At 53.0% G+C, this 24,165-nt stretch overlaps 1 protein-coding gene across 2 annotated transcripts in view; it reads left to right on the top strand.

Annotated features, from left to right (window-relative positions):
• BICD2 (BICD cargo adaptor 2) overlaps positions 1–24,165 on the top strand; it is a 48,379-nt gene that overhangs the window by 5,986 nt on the left and 18,228 nt on the right. For both annotated transcript variants that reach the window (XM_049635221.1, XM_049635289.1), the window contains exon 2: positions 23,416–23,628. In XM_049635221.1, the coding sequence (XP_049491178.1) occupies positions 23,416–23,628 (213 nt within the window). The remainder of the gene's footprint in view (positions 1–23,415; positions 23,629–24,165) is intronic.

The raw sequence follows: 24,165 nt of genomic DNA, 5'->3' as shown, positions 1-24,165 counted from the left end.
CACAAGTTGAATGTTCCGTTGCACTCAGGGGTGAATTGTCACCTCTGACAGAGGCAGCGGTTCCACGACGTTGTCACAACCGGTGAGCGCTGGGGTTTCCCGTGTGGCTCAGAGATGTTGCTCAGGAGCCAAAGGGGCGCTTGGAGGGCCTGGCCGCACAGACAGGGCTGCGGGTGCCCGTCCCTGAGGCTGCCGTCCGCCTCCCGCTGGGAGCCTGGAGCTGCTCTCCCTCCTGCCTCCTGCAGGCCCCCGGCACCCCACTCTTAGATCTGTTTGTGTTTTCCCTTTTTAAAAAGCTGGTGGGAGTGCTTTCTTCACCTGATTTGTATACTGTCTCCTCATGGCTGGGTGGTTGTCGCCCATCCAGCGCGTTTGTTAGACCAGCCCTCCTGTACCTCCTCTGCCCGCCGGGGCTCACGGTCCCCTGTCGGGTGTATCCTGACTGATGCAGACAGATGCCAGCTCCCCGTGACCCAGGAGGGAGGGGCCGTCCTTGTCCCTGTTCCACGGGTGGGGACCTGGGTCCATGGGGGCTCGCGGCTCACGCTGTATGCTAGCAAGGCTTGACGTGACCCCTAGAGGTCCCCTCCCTGTGCCTTGGTTTCCTTGTTTTAGGCCGGTGCATCCCTGAAGCCCCAGCAGTGATGGAGTGAGTGTGGGCCAGGGACCCGTTCTCTGTCAATTGCTGCCCGGGGCCCCCTGGGCTGTCTTCTCCCTCCTTCCCCTTTGTGGCCCATCTCGGCCAGAGGGATTCCCTGGGTGGTCAGAGGGAATGTTGGCCCTGGGATGGGGGCAGGGGAGAGCCAGGCGGGGTGTCTGGTGTCGTGAGCCTGCAGCTACACCTGCTGTCACAGATGCCACACCCGGTCGGTGAGGGCAGGCTCCCACAGCAGCCTGTGGGCCAGTCACCGCCGGCACCTGATGTCCCCCAATGTTGTCAGCGTGGCCAGTGTGATGAGGCAGTCCCTTCTGCTATAACACCTGTTTCGAAAATGTGAATTTGTTCCAGAAATGGGTGATGTTTGAGGAATAGTGGGAGCTGGTGGGAGCTCAGCCTTTGCTCACGTGTGGCCTTGCCCCTAGAAAACAGCAGCTGTCCTTTTTCTGCCCCTGGACGCCATGTGGGACCCCACAAGGCAGACTTCACGTGTCTTGTGGACCTTGGGCTCTTCCCGGTAATGACCGTTTCTCCGGCTTTTCCTGTTTGTGGTGACCTTGACAGTTTTGAGGAGTGCTGGGCAGGTGTTTTGCTGACTGTCCCTCAGCTGGGATTTGTTTCCTGTGTTTCTCGTGGATGGGGTGGGGTGAGATGTTTCGGGGAGGAGGGTCACAGAGGTGAAGCACCCTTCTCACCACGTCCCATGGAGAGTCTGTGGCTGATCCCCATGATGTTGGCCTCCATCCCTGTCTGGGTGTTTGTCAGGGTCTCCACTTTCAAGGCGCCCCTTCCCCCTTTCCAAACCTCTCCTGGACAGGAGCGTCTGTGTACGTGGTTTGGAATTTTTCTGCTGGGAGACCTGACTCTGTGCCCTTTATTTAATTATCCACCCACTGGCTTGTATTGCTGTTGACTTGCAGGTACTTTTTAGGCTTGGGTGGTGAGCCAGCACTGCTGTATTTTGTTGTTCCGCCTGTTCCAGCTTTGCCCTGGCGGCTCTCCCGTTTGGCTCCTGTGCCCCTTCAACACTCATTGTCTTGATTATTCCACCCCTCCTCCCTCCCGTGTTCTCCCCCCTTCCTCCCCCTCCCCCTTCTTCCTCCTTCCCCCTCCCTCCTTCCTCTCCTTCTTCCTCTTCCCTCCCTCCCTCCTTCCTTCCCCCTCCCCTATCCTTCCTCCTCCTTCTTCCTTCCCTTCCTCCTCCTTTCTTCCTTTCCTCCCTCCTTCCATCATCCTTCCTCCCCTCTTCCTCCTTCCTCCTTTCCTCCTCCCCTCTGTCCCTCCCTCCTCCCCTCTACCTCCTTCCTCCCTCCTCCTTTCCTCCTCCGTCCCCCTTCCCTCCTCATTCTTTCTCCTTCCTCCTCTCCCTCTTTCCTCTTTCCTTCTTCCTTTCCTCTTCCTCTTTTCCTCCTTCCTTCTCTCCTTTCTTCTTCCCTCCCTCCCTCTTTCCTTCCTTCTCTCCTTCCTTCCTTCCCTTCTTCCTTCCTTCCTCTTCCCTCTCTCCTTCCCTTCTCCCTTTTTCCCTCCCTCCTGACGGCTTGCCTGCCTGCCTGCCTTCCTTCCTTCCTTCCTTCCTTCCTTCCTTCCTTCCCTCCTTTCTTTCTTAGCAACTCCTTCCTGCCGCTATAGGTGCTCCCAGCTCATCGTGAATGCTCCGTGTCCCAGTCCTGCAATCAGTCATTTCTTCAAGGAGCCTGGTTTCTTTTACCGGAGAATGGTGTTTGAGGCCAAGATCTGGCTGTTTGCTGCTGTTGGACACTCACTGCTTCTCCGCGCTCCCGGCCGACAGAGCCAGGAGACAGGTGTTGCACCCCGGCCCGCGCGCACACACACGTCTAGAAACATGTCTGCCCGGCGCCAGCTGTGTGTGAGCAGCCCGAACGTGAGCTCATGCTGAGGTCTCCGCCCTGGCCCCTCGCTGCGTGTGTCGTTCCCACTGCCTCCCCTTGCTTGTCTGTAACTTCCGTCCAGCAGCGGGACATCTGGCTCCCCCATCAGCCACACAGGTGTGCACGGGAGCGTCAGAACTGCTGGCCTGTGCCTGTGTCAGTGGAACCTGATGCTTATATGCCAGTGGTCTTCTGTGCTCCACTTATTTCCAAATAAGTTAATTGAGCGAGCACTGTGTTCCCCATCCCTTCAGTGAGGTGGCTTCATCCATTTGAAATATGGTCAGATTGTTCTGCCACGTTATGCGTTCCTTCCTAGAATTCGCCGAACTTCCTTGATTTTACGTTTGTGTGCATTTTCCTGCTTGTTTATCCACTCAAGCTGGGCATCTTGCTTGCTTCCAGTTTTGCACGATTATGAATAAAGCTGCGGTAAACGTCTGTGCAAGTGTCTGTGTAGACATCGGTTTTCAACTCATTTGGGTCAGTCAGTTCCTGGGAGTGCTGTTGCTGGATTGAACAGGAAGAGTACGGTTAGTTTCGTAAGAAACCGCTAACCTGTTCCGCGCTCCCTGCAGCTTGACCGGCCTCCTGCTGCTGTGTGACCTCGCGGCATGCCGTGCTGTGCTGCCTGCGCACTGGAATTTGGCCACTCTGCTCAGCTCAGCGCGAGTGACGAGTGACGTCTTGGTGCTGTTTCGAGTGACGTCTTGGTGCTGTTTTGATTTGCGTTTCTCCTATGACGATGACGGATGCAGAGCGGCTGGTCACGTGCTTGTTTGCTGTCTGTGTGTCTTTGGTGAAGTGTCTGCTCTCCTCTGCCCATTTTAAATTCGAGTGCTTTCTTATTTTTGGGTTTCAGGAGTTTCTTCATCGAGAACTGTTCTTTCTCTGTTTTGGTGCAAGTCCTAGTTGGCAGGTAACGTCTCTCAGTCTGCAGCTGCTCTTCTCACTCCCGTAGCAGGGTCTCTCACAGAGCGTTTTTCATTTTAGGCCACTTGTGCGGGTTGTGCTTTAGGTGCTGAGATCTCGGTCACCAAACCCAAGATCACAGCGATTTTCTGCCATGTTTTCTTCTGGAAGTTCTGCAAGCCTGTGTCGTATTTTGGGTCCAGCCTTGGTTTTGAGTCACTTTGGGAAGGACGGAGGCATGCCCACACTCACTTGTTTGCGGGGTGAGGGGGTGCAGTGGGGTGCCGTCATTACCATGCTGTTTGTTCGAGAGACTGGACGACCTCTGCTCCGCTGCCGGTCCGTTAGTTGTCCTTGGGCCTCTGCAGGCACCGTTCTGTCCCACTGGTCTGCGTGGATGCCCCACTGTCCTGATGGTGCAGTACTGCTTTTATGAGGTTTCCATCTTTTCACGTGTTCCCTAAGCCCTGTGGTTTTTGTTGTGTGACTCTGCATCCCTGACTGGGGTCTGTCTCTCCAGGTCTTCAGCCCCCGGGCTGGCAAAGTGGGTCGTGGTCACTGACAATCCGCGGTAGTCATTTTATCTCGTCTCGTCTTGTCTCATCTCGTCTCGTCTCGTCTCGTCTCATCTCATCTCATCTCATCTCATCATCTCATGTCATGTCATGTCATGTCATGTCATGTCATCTATCTTGAGAAAAAGTAATGGGATGCACATGGTTAAAAAGAAAAATAACCAGTGGTTGGTTACCTTCATGTATGTTTCCTTCCCTTTGGGCTCAGCTCAGTCAGGGTTGACTTTATTCCTGATAAACCAGCCCAGTGAGCTGCTTAGCTTACTGGCCTTTGCATTTGACCAGCTGGCAGTTAGGGAAGGGGTGTGGAGTCAGCCAGTGGTCAGACCTGGGATCCGGTCCCCCTTGGGTGTTCCCCATGGGTGGGGCCTGGCTGCTCTGTCACTCCAGAAGTGTGACGGACACACCCCGTTTGGTGCCTCCGCTGTCCTTTGAGGTGCCCACCACCTTCTGGGAAGCTCTTTCCAGCCTGCGGGGGGCCCCCAGGTCTGGCCCCTCATTGGGTGCTGGTGCTGGGCTCCACCCCAAAGATGCCTGCCTGGCCTCTCCCTGCTCCTGTCCCTCCTCTTGGCCTGCGTTGGGACAGGTCTGCAGAACCCACTGGATTTATGGGGCAGCCCAGGTGTGACTCCCACACGCTCTTGCTGCCGGGCACACCTCTTCCTCTGGCCTCTCAGTGCTCACCTCCCCTGGGGGTGCCCTCCTGTGCCTGCACCAGCTGCCATCTGGAATGCCGCCCTGTTGTTAGGGCCTAGATGTGGCCGTGAAGCTTGGGACAGAGAGCGGCTAGGCCGGAGGCTTGCGGGGGCAGCGTCTGCAGCATACAGGGTGGCTGCTGCACATGAAGCAGGGCTGGCACTGTCGTGATGGGCCGGGAGTGGGCCCTGGGTGTCTCTCTGGGGTGGCATCCTGGAGCGGTGACAGTGGGCCATGCGCACATCACAGACAGCATGGGAGGGTCCTGCCGGCCTCACCCCTCTGGTGAACCTCAAGGTGTGCGTGGTGGAGGGGTGAGGCTGGGGGACCAGACACCTGGCTGTGGCACAGGGAGGGTCTCACCTCTTTTGACAGGCAGAGCCATGTCTTCTCTGCTCTGGAAGCCCCTCATGGCAGGTGATCCTGCATCAGTTCCTTGGGGCACTGGGGGCCATCCCTGCCTGGGTGACCATGACAGAATGCCGGATGTGGGGCATACTTGCCCCTGAGACCCCATTCTCTTGCCCTGGCCACAGCTGTAGACATGGTGTCCCAAAGTTGCAGAACTCTGGGTTCTGAGGTAGTTTCCAGCCACTCACTGACTGTGTGGCTTGCTGGGTGTCCCTTCCTACCTGAGGCTGCTAATGGAGAAAATGTACTGAGATTAGAGATGGAGCAAGCCTGGTGTTTCCAGCCCAGGCCATCCTGGACAGCTGCCCCTCCTGCTGCCGAATGAGGTTTGTGCGGGCAGCCAGCTGCTGTGGGGACACCGGGGCCTTGTCTCCTGGCCCTGGGACTGCCCTCTGGGTCCCTGGGTGGCAGAGCCAGGGTCCCAGGGGACCGCTGCCAGCATTGGGGCTCAGCTGGCCGGAAGCCTGCCTGCTGACACTGAGGCAATTAGGGTGTAATCTTCTCTAAATGCACCCGATTCTGGCTAAATCCCTACCGTCCAAGAGTGGATTCCCAGTTTTCTAAAAGCAGCTTAATGTTTGGACGCTGCCCAGAGCAGCTGGGGTGTATGGTTGGCGATGGGACAAATGTGGGCGGACAGGACAGACTTGGGCGGGGGGCCGCAGGGGGGGGGGGTGCAGGGGAGTGACAGCCGTCCATAGGCAGCCACATTCTGTTTCCATACAGGTGTCAGTCCTCAGCTCTGGTTCTTCTGATCCCCACAGCCAATGTGCAGGTGCCCGAGGGGAAACAGACCAGAAGCCACATAGTGGGAAGGGTGGGTTGAGGGAGGACAGATGTCACTCGTGGATCTCCTGAGCCTAGCACAGGGCTGGTCTGATGGATGAGGGTCGTCAGCCAGGCAGAGTTTGTGTGAGTGTGCCTGTAGCTTCCATCTGCCCCGTTCCCAGGGGAAGGCCTACTCTCCAGCTCCCCCAGAATCCACAGTACCCCCAGCCTTCCCTGCAGACCACCTAGCACCTGTCTATTCCCTGGACCTGCCGTGTGCCCACCCACCTACTTCTGGTGTGGAGCCCTGCCCCCTCCCCCACAGTGTCCCCCATGTCCTCCCTGTCCTCCTGACCACCTGTCACTTGCCAGATATGGGCTCACCCAACCCCACTGAGGAGGTGCACACTTGGTGCCAGACCTGGGGTGCCCTGGGCCCAGGTGCTTGTGTGCCCATGGGCCAGGCCTGCTCCCCCCACTGCCTTGGCCCACACTGTGTATCTGGGGGTTCAGGTCCTTCCTCCCCCAGCTCTACTCCCTCTGTGAACCAGCCTTAGGGTGGTGTGGGACCGAGGGGTTCACAGAAAGATGGAAGGTCCAGGGTGGGTCCTGCCCTCACCCCGCCAGGCCATTTGGATCCCTGGTGACACCCTGGCTCTGAGAGGTGGCCCAGGGCTGCATCCAACCCTCCAGGTTCTGTGCTTGTGTGGGAGCTTGTCCCTTCCTTCTGTGGCTTCTCTCCCTGGAGGCTTCTGGGAATCTGCTCCTGCTGGCTGTCTGGTCTTGCCCCCTTGTTTTGGGATTCAGTGAAGTGGGGCTCAACCCCTCTTCCGGTGGTGGGCTATATTAATTAGGGTGGCCTCTGATCTCAAGGGACAGAAGATTCCAGAGTGACTCTGGCTGCTGCCCAGATGATCCTGTCTTGTAAGCTGCCCTCAGTTTTGAAATTGGTGCACAATCACCTGTAAGGAGACCGAGAACTAACTGTTGTGGTCTCCTGTGCTGCCCCAGCGGGCGCCTTCCCCCCTGCCCAGTCCTCGAAGCCTGCTGGTCTGCTGCAGTGATTAGGTTCTCTTCTAGACTTTTCTCTCAGGAGTGTGCCAGGTTATACCCGAGTCATCAACACCTCCCCTTGGGAATGTTGGGGTCGCCAGTGTGCGAGGCTCTGTGTGCACCTGCACTCTCGCCTTTCCTGGTGATTCCCATGGGTGGCACCCGTGTGCCCTTGTCCAGGACAGCCATGCTGGTCCCCTGGCAGAAGGGCCAGACCCTCCTTGGGCTCTGCTTCAGTTCCCCAGCTCCTGTGAGTGTAGGGCCTTATGCCCTGAGGGAGATAATCTCCACAAGTCGTGTGAAGTGGGGCTGATCTGGGGATTAACAGGCGCGGCCCCAGTAAACAGCAGCCTTCCGGATTCCAGGGCCGAGACTCCGAGACTGGGAAGGGCCGGCTGGCAGGTGTGCCCGCACCTGTGAACAGATGTTTCTGGCTCCCCAGGTGATTCTGAGGCAAGGGCAGCTAAACAGAGCCAAGTATTGGTTCTGCCTTCTCTGGCAGTCCCTCCTGGGAAGTGATAGGGAGGCCTTGCTCTCAGGGTACAGTTTCTCACCTGTGCAAGGAGATCTTTCCCCTGAGAGAGAAGCTGATGGGCTCCTGTTGGCACAGGCTGTGAAGTGTGCAGGGCCCCGGTTACTGCCTGCCCTCCGGGGCCTCTCCCATGTGTGACATCCCCTGACCCTGTCAGAGCTGTAGGGGGGCAGAGGCCTGGCGAGGGGCCCTGGGGGTGTGGGAGCAGAGCCAGCCCACTGAGCAGGACTGCATGCTGGCCCTTGGAGCCGCTCTGCTCCGGGTGCCTTCCTCAGGGATGTCTGTCCCGGACACCTCCCTTAGTTGCTGGCTCCAGCCTTTCCTGGACCCTCCTGTTCCCAGTCCTGTGTTGACCGGCCATTTGCAGACACTCCTTTGTGAAAGTCTGTTCCGGACCATCACCAGATTGTCTGTGGGGCATCTGCCTTTTTCTCACTGACATGTTGGGAGTCGTGTGTATAGTCTGGGTGCGGGTCCTCCCGCCATCAGGCAGCGGGAGGACCAGCTGAGGGGTTGGGGTGGCCTGGAACCCTGATCTTCCGGGCCGGCTGAGGAACGTGAACCATCCTGAGAACTTAGAGACCGGTGTTAAGTGGAACGGTACGACACGGCGCTAGCGAGAGCGGAAGCTGGTACTGTTAGTCGTTCCTGAACAGAGGGGACCGCATGCCCCGCCCCGGGATGGACCATCAGAGACGGGTGGTAGCGAGTGCTGATGAGGACGTGGAGAAATCCAAGCCCACACCTGGCTGCGGAAAGTGGGGTGGTGGGACTGCTGTGGCGGCTCCAAGGCCTTGGATGTTACCATGTGCCCTAGCGGTTGGCGCCTGTGTGTGACCTCATGTGTAACCCAAGGACGCTGAAAACAGCATGCATACAGAAAGTAAAGTGTTGGCGGCTGCATTGTTCTCAGCGGCCCCGGAGTGAAGCACCAGGCTCGCTGCGCGTGGACAATCTTGGAAAGCGACGCTCGGTGACAGTAGCCAGTCACGGGGATCACCGAGTGTGTGGTTCCCTTTATAGGAGATGTCCTGGTTGGACAGATCCGCAGAGACTGGGGGAGCGGAGCTGGTGAGCGACCACTAAAGAGGTGAGGTCTTCTTTTCGGGATCCAGGTGAGAATGTGGAAGTAGTGGCGATGGTCGCACAGCCCTGTGAATACACTAAGATCCCCCAAATTGTGCACGTTAAAAGGGTGAATGTTATGGTACGTGAATTGCACCTTTAACGTTTTTCAGGGGTTGGGGGTTTCAGTCTTTCTGCTTGCTGGTGGTCGGAACGAATGTCACCGTTCCTCTGGAGTGACCCCAGAGGATCTGCGGCCGCTCCCTCCCGCTCTGTGCGGCACTGCGCATGCTCCTCACGATGGTGGCGGCGCCTCTGCGGCACCGCGCATGCTCCTCGTGGTGGTGGCGCCTCTGCGGCACCGCGCATGCTCTTCGTGAACGCCTGGTGCTCACCCTCCTGCCCGGGACGGGTTCTTTTCTTCGACCGAGTCTTGTGTTTCTAGTTAACATAGTGTTCAAGGGTTATGTTTTTTTGGTGTTGGGATTATAAATAGTTTTTATTATGTATTCTTAAGCTTAACAACTTCATTTGGGGGAATTGTAGGTCTCTAAGTGACCTTTATGGAGGTGTTACTTAGTGCATTTTATAGGTGACATCATCGCCTTTCCTCCTGTTTCTTCTAGCCTCTGGGAAGTGTGGTGAGAGCGTCCTTTGTCCTTTTAAGCGGCAAGACCACTGGGCTTGTCCATTTTTAGTAATTTGCTCTGCGTTTGGTTAACGTTAGCTCTCATTTTAGATCTGTCTGGGTGCGTTTACTGTGGCTGCAGTTGCTCTTTTGGTGACGTTAAGAAGGAAAGCTAGCATGTCCGTTTTTGTAGAGCTTTGGTTGAGAGGCAAGGCCAGGTCCTAGTGGAAGCATCTTTGTGCAGGCGGCTTCCTTCCTTCCCACACAGTCGTCTGTGGCAGGAACGTCTGTAGATCACCTTTTGACACGCTGTTTGGCCAGCTCACTGGATGTGCTTGCTTATGCTGATCCCTGGCAGACGCCCAGTCAGTAGTTTTAAACCTGAATGGAGTTGGTGCCCCTGGTTTTGTGCTCCTGGGGCGAGTGGATGCTCCTCATGGTGAAGTGCAGCTCTTTCCAAAGGTCTTCTGAGTTTGTGCATGCATGTCAGCCCCCATGAAGGAGTTTTGGTAGGGACAGAGGGGCTCTGGGGTCCAGCCCTGACCCTTACCCACAGGGAGCATACCGTCCCCGGGGTGTGCAGGGGCACCGGCCTGTGCCCTCCTGGCATGGAGACCGGTGCCCCACGCAAACCGCTGGCCTGGATGAAACCATCACCAGGTGGAGAAAATACACGAGCTTGGTTGCTTTTGCTTTCTTATTTTGCTGTTGGGATTTTGCTGTACCACTTTCCCATTCTGAGACTTTTGCCTGTTTCCTTTGTTGAGTCTCTGAGTTTCTTTTTATCACTAAAGTGTATTTTTAGTGCATCCCTACCGCAGCATAGTGCAGCTTTGGCAGCGATCCCCATGCCCTGATCGGAGGTATTTCTGACTATTGTTGACTTGGTTTCCTGGTGTTTGTTCTGTGTGCTCTCTTTGGTGTAGATATTATTGAGGAGATCAATTTTCATGTGTTTGGGTGTATGCTAACATACCTTTAAATAGATTTTTTGGGAACAGTTTTAGATTTACAGAGAACTTGAGAAATGTGTGTTTTTATTTTGCTCTGCCATGGTGTACAACATGTGTGTGGAACTCCTTCCCTGTTCAGGTCACTGTGAGGTCAGCCCATCCTGCCGTGACGCCATCTCCTTAGGGAAAAGCTCTGCTTGGAAAGGACATCGTGCCCTTCGTCCTGCTGGTGCGTCTTCTCTTCGTTGCCGCGATTCTGATTCCCTTGCGTACCGCTGAGTGCCCCCAGTCTCTACACGTTGGTCTGGTTGACACGCTCTTGCAGTGTTCAGTATTTAGTGCCAGGCAGTTTGGGGCAGTGATTTCAGTGTTGATAGGTTTGGTCAGTCTGAGATGGAGACTTTCCTTCCTCCCTTAATGCTGTAAAACCTTTATCCCATGATAAAGTCATTGAGCTTGAATCTGTATCCAGTTCCCAGGCCTGAGCCCTGTCTTGAACTTAATGAGGCTCTCATGGGAGCTGGGTTTTGTGGGGCTGACGGGCTTCTGCAGGGGAGCCGGCCACGCCGAATGGCTGTGTCACAGTCTCACCCCCGTGTCGGCAGACCCCCTGAGACTTGCCCGAGTGCTGGAGCCTGCCTGTACCAGTTTGGACTGGGAATCTATCGGTCCATCAACATCTGTTGAGCACATACTGCAGCAGGCTGGCTTGCACTTGAGGTGCTGTTTCTTCCGTGTGGCTCCCAAGGGCGCGGACCCTCCACACGCAGGGTGCCACTGGGAGGGCTGGTGGCGCACACTTGCTCTGAGAAGCCACTCTGCAGGACACCATTTTGAACCAGAAAAGAGGTGAGAGACGCCTTAGGGGCTCCCCATTCTGCTGGAGACCATTGGTGAACCGAGGAAGTGATTCTGGCCTTTCTGAGTCCCCAAGCTGGGGCACAGCTGGCTGTGGGGGCCCCGAAAGCTATGCCGGAAGGGGGTCTTGGGGGGGAGACAGGCAGGACCTGGGAACTCCTGGGATGTTCCTGTCCTGGTGCACGCTGGCAGCCCTTCGGGGGAAGGTGGGTAAGGCTGGGTCGGTCCGGGAATCCAACACCGCATCCCAGCTTCGCTGAGGAAACTGCTTCCTGGGCCAGGGCCTTAGCTCATCTGGTTTCCTTGGGCTTGGTGTGTGTTGTGCCTGCTGCCTTGACGGCGGAACTGGTCTGGGAAGGAAGCTCCTCCAGAGCAGCCCCACCCGGCGGCCTGCTTCCCGCTACCGCCCCTGCCCTGCTGCTGCGGGCCTTCCCCAGGGGTCCGGGCCCTGCCAGTCTCCGCACTTGGATCTGCTTCGGGGCCCCGTGCACATGTGTCAGGAACTAAGGGTCAGCGTCTGCGAGCCAGGGCGGACGACCAGCTGACGATGCTTCTATCTCTGGGGCAGACAGGGAGGCCATCACAGAACAGACGTACTGCCCTCTGGGGGCCACAGGGACTGGCCAACCGCATGGGCAGGGGCAGTCACCTGAGGGTTGCTCTGCTAGTCCTGGCCCCGTTTCTCCTGGGCCTGGTCCTGCCAGCTGCCCAGCCCCAGGCGAGGCATGTCACGCACAGCCCAGTGTGCGGTGGGCTCAGTGAGGTGGGGCACTCGCCCAGACTCAGGACGGGGCCTTGGCGGTGGGCGCCGCCATGCTCATCCCTGCTGTCCTACTGGTTGGGTGCCAGGGTCTGCCATGGCCAGGGAGGAGGGGTCTTCTTGTCCAGGGCTCCTCCTCCCCCACCTGGAGCACCCTCATCCTTCCAGGCCTGACCCGATGCATGTCCCTGCTCTGCATGCAGTCCTTTGACTCCAGGACGAGCCCGTCCGGCGCACGCTTGCAGTTTTTCCGTAACGAGCCACAGAAAGTGGATGCTGGATGGCGAGGAGGTGTTGACCTCAGACCAGCGGTCAGTAGACTGCTGCTCAAGGGCCACCTCGGGCAGTCAGTCTGGTCTTGTAAATAGCGTTTTGCTCCTTTGTTGTTTATGGCCTCCTTCGCCCCACGGGACAGAGCTGAGAGCCACTGGCACAGACCCCACGCCTGTGTGATGGTTCATTTCATGTGTCACTTTGGCTGGACTACAGACGGGTGTGTCTCTGGGAAGGACTAGCACTCATTCCGTGTGTGGGCGGGCCAGTCCCTCTGGTGCATTGGGACAGAAGTGGGAAGGGTGAATTCTCTCCCTCTTCCCGAGCTGGGACGTTTGTCTGTCTTCTGTCCTTGTGCGTGGGTGCCCCGGTGTTCGGGCCTTCAGACACCAGTGGCTTTCCTGCTTCTCCCGCTCACAGACAGCAGATCGTGGGATGTCTTGGCTTCTGGAATAAATCTCTTACATATGTGTCTACACGTTCTGTGGGGAAGGAGCCCTGACTGATACCGATTTGGTCCCAAGAACACCAGTGGAGCTGCCTGGGGTCTCTTCCTTTTGCCCCCCTGTCCCACCCTCCCGTTTTTGTCCCTGCAGTGGACGGCTTACCCAGAGGGGTGGAACCAGGTCTAGGGCCGGGGCCTCTGCAGGGCCCTGGTCTCCTCTAGGGGCCTGTGTCCTGAGCTGGATGGGTTAGGGAGAGGCTGACAGGGAGCGGCTGATGGAGCCTTTTGCCTGGAAAGGCACACTCCGTGTGGGCAACAGGCTCTCCGTCCCTGCCGGGTTGCTGACCCGTGTGTGGACCTGGGACCCAGGGAGCCTCTCTGAGCTCTAGTTACTATGCCTGTGGACTCAAGGCAGTGGCCCCAGCCTCGTCCTACTGGACTGCGTCAGCTTTCCAGTTGAGGTGGGTGTGTCCCAGGACAACTTTACCTGCAACAGGCTTGGGCAGGTGTGGCTGGCCAGGCTGCAGTGCACTACCCCCGGGGAGGGGCGGGGGGAGGAGGGGGAAGGGACCTCTCAGGTGGTCAGCAGAACTTCTTGTCCCTCATTGTCTTAGCTTCTCTGTCCGGCTTAGCCTCATGGGGGTGGTGGGGACCCGGTGGGGGCTGGGTATCTGGGACCTCGCGCGTGCGAGTGGGCACTGTTGGGGGGTCCCAGCGTGTTAACACTGGTCAGAAATGTTGGTTCCTGTTGAGGAGGGAGGGGTGCCGCCTGCCCAGTGCCGGGTCCCAGCCCCTGGGGAAGCACACCCTGCCAAGACCCCACCCCTGCATGTGGTCTGTGGTCGGCTCTCCCGTCTCCAGCCCAGCACACCCCTGCCGCTGGTTCCGGCCCTCACTCCATCCTCTCTGTGTCCTGCTCAGCAGGCGCCCACGTCCTGGCCATGCCACTCCTAGCACCTTGTCCAGGCTGCGGCCACCCTCCTGGGCCCTCAGGGGTGCTCGCCTCCCTCTCCTGCTCCCCACTGTGTCTCTGCTCTGCTGACATGGTGGGGCAGCGTCTCCTGCCGTGGCTCATTGTGCCCTCGCCTGGATTGGGGCTTGCTTGGCCTGGGCCTCTTGCCCAGACCTCCCAGACCCCAGCCCCGCCTGGGGCACTGGATTCTCAGATCTAGTCAAAACTGCCTTCTCCAGGGATAGGCTGGCACCCCAATAAACACTAGTCACCCCTAGTGCTTGGGGGAGGGGTGGGTAAGGCTCCTGGGAGAGACCAAGGCCAGGTCGGAGGGGCTGGAGTAGGAAGGCTGCCACACCCAGGGTATGACAGAGACCAAGGGTGTGTGTGTGTGTGTGTGTGTGTGTGTGTGCGCGCGCGCGCGTGCAAAAGTGTGTGGATCGTGTGATTGAGAGTGTGTGTGATCGAGGGTGTATATGTGAGGGTGTGTGGCCATGTGTAATTTAGGGTTTGTGTGTATGTGTGTGTGAGGTGTGTGTGTGTGACTGTGTAATTTGGGTGTGAGGGTAAGGGTGTATGAGGTGTGTGTGTGTGTGTGTGTGTGTGTGTTGCCGTGTGCAATTTAGGGTGTGAGTGTGTGAGCATGTGTAACAGAGGTGTGTGTGTGAGGTGTGTCAGATTGTGATTTGTGTAGATTTTCTTTCAGTCTATGCCTTGTCTTTTTATTGTCTTTTTTTTTTTTTTTTTTAATGAAGAGAGTTCTGGAGATTTGTTACACAACAGTGTGAATGTAGCTAACACTACTGAACTATACACTTAAAAACAGTGAAGATGGTAAATTTTGTGTTGTGTTTATTTCACTACAATTTTAAAAAGTTTCCTGGTTTAAAAACTTTTTTCGGTGAATTACTCATTTTATCATTATTTTTTTGACTCTATTCCTGGCATTGCTTTTTGTCTGGGAGTCTCATTTTATCTGCCATTAATGTGGGTATGCCAGCTTTTTTATTAGTATTTTTTGTGTGTCTTATATATGTGTCATCGGTAGAACGTAGCTGGATTTTGTCTGGGTATCGTTTCTCGTATCCAGTTTGAGAATGTGTTTTTTTCTTTGTTTTTAATCTGATCACTATAACGTGGATTCCTAGTGTCTTCAAAAATCATGTGTACTTTATGTTTCTCACCAAAGTATGTGAAAATAAAGAGTTTAGATTGCCATGCTATTATTCACTTTCTAAATAAAGAACTTAAGAAAAATTCAATAGAATTACCTTTCTTTTAATTTCCTTTTTTTTTTTTTACCCCCTTTGACATATTTCCAATCTTTTGCGTCGGGCAACCACTAATCTGTTCTCTATATCTGTGAGCATGGCTTTTGGTTTTTCTTAGATTCCACATATAAGAGAGATCGTGCAGTATTTCTGTCTGATTGACCTCACTTTGCCTGCTGCCCTCGAGGTCCACCCTGCTCTTGTCTTTCAAACAGCAGAAGTTCTTAGTTTTGAAGTCCAAATTACCAGTTTGTTTTTATAGATCATGTCCAAGGTCACAAACACTTTCTCTTATTTTCCCCTGGAAAGTTTATACCTTCTTTCTTTAAAAAAAACTTATTTTTAGTTTTGAGAGACAGCATGCCACATGAGGGGGGGACAGAGAGAGACCATCTCTTTTTTTTTAAATGTTTATTCATTTTTTTTTTCTGGGGCGCCTGGGTGGCTCAGTCGGTTAAGCGGCCGACTTCGGCTCAGGTCATGATCTCGCGGTCCGCGAGTTCGAGCCCCGCGTCGGGCTCTGTGCTGACAGCTCAGAGCCTGGAGCCTGTTTCAGATTCTGTATCTCCCTCTCTCTGACCCTCCCCCGTTCATGCTTTGTCTCTCTCTGTCTCAAAAAATAAATAAACGTTAAAAAAAAAATTTAAAAAAAATAAATAAATGTTTATTCATTTTTGAGGGAGAGACAGAGCACAAGCTGGGGAGGGGCAGAGAGAGAGGGACAGGACCCTAAGCAGGCTCCGGTTGGACAACAGAGAGCCCAACGTGGGGCTCAAACTCACTGTGGCCTGAGCTGAAGTCAGATGCTTAACCGAATGAGCCACCCAGGCACCCCAAAGCTTATTATCCATATTAAATTAATTTTCATAATGCCGCAAGGCATATAGATATTCATTAATTCCAGCACCGTTTGTTACAAGATTGCCCCTTTGCCACTGAGTTGCCTTTCTAAGTACTGAGATCAGGTCTTTCTACTTTGTTTTTCAAAGTCATTCTGGTTATTCTAGGTCCTTTGAATTTCTATAGGAATTTTAGAATCCACTGGTCACTTTCTACCAGAAATGTTGGGATTTAGATTGGCATTGTGATGAATTGAAAGAATTTGTGGAGGAATGACATCTTAACAATGGTAAGAGTGTTGTTAACATTAACAATATTGAGTCTTCTGGCTGATGAATGTTTGTTTATTTAATTCTCTCAGCAGTATCTTGTGGCTGTTAGTGTATGTCTTGTGCATCTTCTGTCAGACTTAAGCATTTCATATTTTTGTTGCTATTGTAAGTAACATTTTTAAAATGTTTGCTTTCTGATTGTTCATTCCTCATATGTAGAAGTGTTTGATTTCGGTACATTGATCTTGTGTCTTGCAACCTGGCTAAACTCACTTACTCTCACTAGAGAACTCTTTGTAGATTCTTTTGGACTTTCAGTGTAGACTGTCATGTGATATGCGAATAAAGATAGTTTTACTTCCTCCTTTCCAGTCTGAGTGCTTTTGATCTTTCTTGCTTTATCGCATCGTAGGATGGCAACCCCAGTACATTGTTGAACAGAAGTGGGGAGACCCATTTCTCACCATTAAATGTCAGCTGTAAGGTGTTTGAACGATGCCCTTTATCAGGCTGAGAAAGGTCCCTTCTGTTTGATAAGTGTTTTATCAGGGATGGATGTTGAATTTTGTCACATCATTTTCCTACATCTTTTCAGTACTGTCTTTGGTTTTGGTTACAGGGTGATGCTGGTCTCATAAAATAAGTTAGAAAGTATTCCCTCCTTTTCAGTTTTCTGGAATAGTTTGTGTACAGTAGGATCTATTTCTCCCTTAAATGTGCAGTAAGAGTTTATCAGGGAAACCATCTGGGCAGTGAATATTCTCTGTTGGGTTTTTAAATGTACATTCAGTGGCTTCGATACAGGTCTATCCAGATTATCTATTTCTTCTTGAGTGGGCTTTGGTGGTTTGTCTTTCAAGGAATTTGTCAATTTCGACTAAGTTGTCAGATTTATTGGTGTAAAGCTGTTAATGATATCCCCTGTTACTATTTTTAGTATTTGTAGTGCTGTCACTGTCCACTCGTGATACTGGTAATTCTTGTCTGTTGTCCTTCCCCCCCCCCCACCCCCATTAGTCTGGCTAGAGGTTTATCAGTTTGACCTTTTCAAAGAACTTGCTTTTGATTTAATCGATTTTTCTTTATATTTTCTTATTTCATTAATTTCTACTCTGATCATTATTATTTTCTTTGGGTTTCATTTGCTCTTATTCTAGTTTTTGTTTTTTCTACTGAGGGGAAATGACACCCACATAAAAAGCATCCAGATCAAGAATCGGAACACGGCCAGCACCACAGGCCTTCCTGGAGGACCCATCCCAACCAGAGGCCCCCTCAGCCCTGACTGCTCCCAGCATAGGTTCATGTTCCTTATTCTTGGAGCTGTGTGTGTCGATGGAATCACACAGCATATAGTCTCTCGTGTCTGACTGCTTCCAGCGTTCTGTGAGATTCATCTCTCTGGTCTGTGTAACGGTGGGGTACTCGTCATTGCTGTGTGGTATTCCATCAGGTGCCGGACTGGATCACAGCTTTTCCTTCTGTTGATAGACCTCTGGGAACTGTCTGGTTTGGGGCTTTTGTAAATTATGCTCCTATAAACGTATCTTTTCATACACACGTGTATTTCTCTCCAGTAAGTATTTCTCTCCAGTACGAGTGGGAATTGAGGGTCCAGGAATGGGCATGTACTTAGTGTTAGCACCTACTGTTTTCCTGAGTAGTTGGTTGTTCGAATCACACCCACCCCCTACAAAGATTTTAGGCAGGGTGTGACTCAGTCCCCTACCCATGCTGTGTCCAGTGTTTGTTGAAGATCTGAATAAATACACAAGCCCTGTCTGAGAAGGGAGACCACGTGACTGGCTGAACTCTCATCAGAGGCACAGGGCCCAAACACCCACCATACACGAGAATGAGAACAGCCCTCTCCTAAGGCGTGCACAGCCTGTATGGAGGGTGCAAAGCCACGCTCCACGGGGTTTATGGGGTCTGTCTTCAGTCCAAGGGAACCAGAACTACTAGGGCATGGAGGTAGGACCAGGGCAGCCATCAGGCAGGACTCAAAAGCCTTCATCCCTCGGCCTGGAGGAGGCCCTGGGACCATTTGGGCAAGCCTTGGAGGGAAGCCAGCGTGGTAAGCTGGTTTGAGCACCGGGCTCCTACCAGCTTAACACTACAGGGCTGTGAGCTATGCCTTCAGCTTCACATGCAGCACCTGGTCTCATTTTTGAGACGGAAGCTAAGGTTGCTGATCGGATTGTTCTTTTTTTTCTAAGTGGTCATTTAGTGCTATAAATATCCTTGTAAGTACTTGCTTTCGTGGCATCCCACAAATTCTCATGTTGGTGTCACTTTTATTCAGCTAGAAAAATACTTAGAAAGTATTTCCTTTCTGATTTCATCTTTGACCCATGCATTATTTAGAAGTGTGTTATTTAGTTGCCAAATATTTAGAGATTTTCTAAACCTATCTTTCTGTTACTGATTTCTCATGTAAGTCCCTGTGGGCAGAGCCTTTTCTTTGTGTGGCCCAGAATATGGTCTGTCTGGCTACGTGTCCCTTCCATGTGTCCCTGAAAAGAACGTGTGTGCTGCTGCTTTGGGGGGGGGCCCCACACACGTCCGTTGGGTCAGGTTAGTCCGTAGTGTTGTCTGTGTCTTCTGTGTCCATGCCCATGCTCCGTCTTCTGAGTGTGTGAATCGCTGAGAGACAGCCTTGGAGTCTTCCAGCTACAAATTAGGATTTGTTTTTTCTTGTAGTTCTATCAGTTTTTGCTTCATATATTTTGAGGCTCTGTTATTAGATGTATATATTTGGAATTATGGTTTCTTTGAAAAGTAACCTCATTATTGTGAAACGACCCTCTGTTCCTGGTAATATTCTTTGCAGTGAAATCTACTTTAATATTAATGGAGCATTCCAGCTTTCTTTTGATGACTATTAGCATAGTTTATCTTTTTCTAGCCTCTAACTTTTGTAAACAAGTTTATTTTAACAGCTTTATTTATTTGTATAATTCACATACCATGAAATTAACTCATTTAAATTGTACAGTTCAGGGACTCTGGGCTGGTTCAGTCAGTGGACCTTGTCACTCTTGATCTCAGGGTTGTGGATTTGAGCCCCATGCTGGGTGTAGAGATTACTTAAAAATGTACAGTTCAGTGGCTTCTAGTGTTTTCATAGACTTGTGCATCTACATAAAACCAATTTTAGAACATCTTCACTAGCCCAAAAAGGTACCAGGAACCTTAGCCATCACCCCTCTGGCCTCCCAGCCCCACCCCCAGCCCTGGGTGACCGCCCGTCCGCTTGCAGTCTTCTATAGATTTGCCCGTTGAGACATCTCATGTAAAGGGAATCCTACAATATGTGGTCCTTTGTGACTGGCCTTTTTCATGAAGCAGAATATTTCAAGGTCCATGTGTATTATACCACATGTCAGTAATTCATTTCTTTTTATTACCAAGTAACACTTCATTGTGTAGGTAGACCACATTTTATTTATCCATTTATCAGTTGGTGGACATTTGGGTTGTTTCCACTTTTTGGCTATTACAAAAATTAGTGTTCAAGTTGTGGTATGGATGTATTTTTCATTTTTCTTGGGTCTGTACCCAGGAGTGGAATTGCAGGACCATATGGTACTCCATGTTTAACTTTTCAAGGATCTGCCAGGCTGTTTTCCACAGCCGCACCATTTTATATTCCCTCCAGCAATGCATGAGGGGTCCGATGTTTTCATATTTTTGCTAACGCTTGTTCCCCCCATCCCCTTGTTTTTATTATTACAGCTATCCTAGTGGGTGTGAGGTGCTATCTCCTTGTGGTTTTGACTGCATTTCCCCCATGTCTACTGACGTGGAGCATCTTCTCGTGAACTTGCTGGTTGCTTGTTTATTTTCTTTGGAGAAATGTCTGTTCAGATCCTTTGTCCATTTTTAAATTGGGTTGTTTGTCTTCTTATTGTTGAGTTACAGGAGTTCTTTATACATTCTAGACATTACAGCCTATCAGATAAAAGATTTGAAAGTATTTTCTCCTGTCATGTAGGTCGTCTTTTCACTTGATGGCGTTCTTTGATACACAAATGTTTTAATTTTTACGAAGTCCAATTTATCTGGTTTTTGTTGTTTTTGCTCATGCTTATGGTGTCACAGGTTAAGAACCTGTTGCCAACAAGGTCATGAAGATTTATCCCTGTTTTTTCTTCTGAGAGTTGTAGTTTGAGTTCTTACATTTAGGTCTCTGATCCATGTTGAGTTAATTGTGTATATGATGTGAGGTGGGGGTTCAGCTTCATTCTTTGCATGTGGATGTCCATTTGTCCCAGCGCCATTTTGTTGGAAAACGATTCTTTCATCACTGAATTATCTCTGTACATTTGTCAAAAATCAATTGACCACATATGCGAGGGTTTATTTCTGGACTCTTCTGTTCCATTGGTCTGTGTTGTCTATCTTATGCCAGTACCACGCTCTCTTGATCACTGTAGCATTATATTAAGTTTTGAAATAGGGAATTTGAGTCTTCCTGCTTTGTTTTCAGTATTGTTTTAGCTATTCTGGGCCCCTTGCAATCTCATATGAATTTCCATTTCTGCAAAAAAGGCCATTGGAATCTTGATAGGGGTTGCATTGAGTCTCCAGTTAATTGTCTCTTAAAGGGACTTAAATAATAAGACAAACCTTTTGTATTTATTCCATACTTATCATTTCTGGCACTTGCACTTCCTTCTCCTAAATCTAGATTTCCATCTGGTATTGTTTTTATTCTGCCTGAAGGATTTAATTTAACATCTTTGTAATGCAAGTCTGCTGGTGATAAATTCAGCACTTGTCTGTCTGAAGCCTCATTTCACCTCTGTTTGTGAAGTTTCCACCGGGTGTAGCTCTTTGTTAATAGGTTTGTTTTGTTTTGTTGTGTCGAGACGTTCCTCCATCTCCCAGCTTGTCAGAGAAATCTGTTGTCATCTTGTGTGCTTCTTTATGAGCTGAAGCGTGTCTTCTCCCTCCAGGTGATTTTAGTGTTTTCTCTGCACCACTAGCTTTGAAGAGTTTTGTGATGTGCTTCAGTGTAGCTTTTTTCATTTCGCTTGTGCTCAGGGGCAGTGGGCTGCTACTGTCTGTAGATTTGTAGTTTCTGTCAGATTTGGGAATTTTTCAGCCATTATTTTGTTTCAGGTACTTTTATCCTCACCCCTTTCGGTCCCCTGGGGACTCTAGTTGCCCGTGTGTGAAGCTCCTTGAAGTTGTCCCCCCGCTCACTCATGTGCTCTTTATTTTTTTAGTTTTTCTTTTTCTGTGTGTTTCACTGCTGTTTCTTCAAGTTTCCTAATCTTATCTTCTGCTGGTGATCCCATCCAGTGCCCCCTTAACGTCACGCTTTGTAATTCCATCCTCTGCGTCTTCTGAGTCCCTGCCCACAGCGTTTGGTCTGCTTCCTGAGCCTGTAGAAATCAGTCTGCCAGGCGACAGCCTGACTCTCATCGCCACAGACCAGTTTCCCTTCCCTCTCGCTGCCAGTTTCTCAGAGGTGGGAGATGGTGCTGTTGTTCCTGCGTGTCCCCTGCCTCGTTGTTCAGGCCCAGAAAGCACTCCCCAGCTCCACTGGTCCCTGTAGGTGCTCCCCCTGCTTGCCCCGGTGGCTTAGGGCTCCCCTGTGGTTGCTGGAAGCGTGCTGCTTTCAGCCTGGGGGAGCAGTGGGATTGTTCCATCTGTCCCTCTGCATGGCCCACCTGGTGGCTGTTTCACAGCTGTGCACTGATTGTCCCCTCTGTCCGCAGGTCTGCCACCTTGCTGCCTTGTCCGTTGTCCTGTAGCACCACCTGACCCCAGGTTGTCTGGCCCACCTGCCACTGTCTCTGCACCATGGTCAGGGTTCCCCTGGTTGGGGGGGGGGGGGGGGGGGGCTGTCATGGAGATCACCTGTGTCTCACTGCCTGATGTCCAGTGACTTGAAAATTATTGCTTAGTCACATAAAGGTCTCAGTTATTGTAGCTTTTGCACATGGGAGCCAGACCCAGTCCTGTTACTGTCTTACTAGCTCAGCAGGAGGTGTAAGCCTCCAGCCCTGTTGTCTCTGAAAAGCCACCTCTGTGCTCCTGGGCAGGGTGAGGGCTAGACAGAGGCGAACATCTGGGCCAAGGCCGGCAGGCCTGGACGTGAGTGTGCTCACGCCTGCGTGTGTCATAGCATGTAGCCGTCTTGCCTCGGGACGGCCTCTGAGGTCGCTTCAACGCCTGGTGAGATGTCCACGCTCCAGCTTGAGGGTCACGAGTGTTCTGCCCAGGTCACCCCCTTAGGCTTGTCTGGAAGTTGGAGAGACCCCTCAGCTCTTTCCAGGGCTTTCCAGGTGCTTTCCAGGGCACCTGCCCTGTGAGAAGCCTGGCAGGTTCTGGCACACCCAGGACGGCTGTGCGGCTGGGGGTTGGGGCTGCCACCCAGGATGGGCCATGTCCTGTCCACCCGGGATGGACAAGAATCTGTGATTTGTCTCCTCTTTCCCTGGGACTGGACTGCAGGAGGACAGCATCAGAAAGGACAGAGCAGAGCTGATTTGGTTTGAAAAGACACGCCTCTTGCCAGAGCAGGCTGTGTTGGCGGCTGGGGACAGATGAGCAAGACCCCGTCCTCTGGAAGGAGAGCAGTTCTCCCAACCAGTCCCCACCTCGTCTAGCCCATCCCCTGCCAGCTCTTACATTTTCAGTTTTTAGATCAGAACCGGTCTTGCTCACTAACACCCTTTTCCTTATACATATTTCCCCAATTGTTTTCTTGGACAGAATTCCTACACCTCGTATAGAATAGCAAATAAGTGAAAATGCCCCCGTTTCTCTCAAGAAACAGAGACATCAACTTCCTTCTTCCTCAGCAGCCCTCCATGGATTTTGTTTTTCTTCCTCGAGCCAGGAGCCCTGCAAAGATTCTGCATGGGGTGGCCAGTGGGAAAGGGGCCACCAGAGAGGACATGCAGGGATCGCGTCCTGGCAGCTGTGGCCACGGCAGGTTGTGCTCACCCATGGGGGCTCCTCCCTGAGCCTGGGCGCAGAGCCTCCTTGCCTAGGTCTGGGGGTCGGGATGGCAGTGTTCTCTCCCCTCTGGTACTTTGAGCTAGCTTTCCACCCAGGCTCTGGGCGGGCAGGTGGGGTCTCCCAACTGGGGCACACGTACTGGTCTGTCCACCGGTTCTGAATATCCTGGTTCACGCTCCTGTCCCACCACTCGGCCTGGGCTCCACCCTCCCAGGATGGGTGAACAGAGGGGTCAGAGTGGGGCAGAGCAGCGCTGCGTGGACCTCAGACCTGCCTAGAGCAGGATCTCTCTGCTTGGCCCCTGGGTCAGCAGCCTGACTTCTGAGGGAGACTGCTGCACAGAGTGGGGCTGGGTTCCCGTCCCCACCTCGTCTCACTGAGCCCCCAGCCAGTCCCCCGACTGGGCCCGGGTCCTTCCCTAGTCTGGCCCCACTTGGCCATCAGCCCCCACCTGACCAGTAGCCCTGCAGCCCCGTGTAGCCCTTAGGTGTCCAGCAGCCGCTGTCCAGCTTCCACTGTGTCTGATCGTGTCCTTCCCCGATGTCCGGCGTGTGCACACCGGCGTGTCTGGCTGCAGGCCTAGCTGGCATTGGCCTCCCTTTTATGAGCACCTGGTCTCTGTGCAGGCGTTTGGACAGGCGCACACTAACCACAAGAAGGTAGCCGCGGACGGCGAGAGCCGGGAGGAGAGTCTGATCCAGGAGTCGGCCTCCAAGGAGCAGTACTATGTGCGCAAGGTGCTGGAGCTGCAGACGGAGCTGAAGCAGCTGCGGAACGTGCTCACCAACACTCAGTCGGAGAGCGAGCGCCTGGCGTCCGTGGCGCAGGAGCTGAAGGAGGTAACCAGCAAGCCCGGCAGAGACGGGAGGGCAGGGAGGTAGAGGGCTGTGCTGCTGTCCTCCAGACTGGGACCTCTGGGTTCTCATCGGGAGGGGAAGGGGCCTTGCTCGCTCTGGGCCACAGGGAGACCTACTCTCTGCCCTCCGTTTACCGGAGCGGGGAGGCGGCGGGCGAGGGGGGGGCGGGTGGCAGTGACAGGTGACTAGATGGACAGACGGTTCTGAGTGGTGGCCGGTGCAGAGTTCCACAGTCGAGGGTACGGGGCAGTCGGGATCCCACAGGACTTGGAGGGGACTCTGCCGAGATTTGGGACAGAGCTCAGGGCCTGGCAGCAGTGGGGAGCAGTCACCCGCCCTGGTTTGGGGTCAGAGGTCATAGAGGCCTGTGGGCTTGGGGGGGGGGGGGGGGCTGGCTTGGATCAGGGAGGCGGGCCATCCTCGGCTGTGTGGAGCCAGAGTGCATGATTTCATTTCCTCCCACCGGATTACCCTGCTTGGGATGGGAGGAGGGGCCGCTGGGGGTGTGGATTTGACCTC

This window comes from Panthera uncia, chromosome D4 (genome assembly GCF_023721935.1).
Source record: "Panthera uncia isolate 11264 chromosome D4, Puncia_PCG_1.0, whole genome shotgun sequence".
NCBI lineage: Eukaryota > Metazoa > Chordata > Mammalia > Carnivora > Felidae > Panthera > Panthera uncia.
The sequence above is the reverse complement of the archived record's forward strand: the minus strand, read 5'-3'. Positions and strand labels throughout refer to the sequence as shown.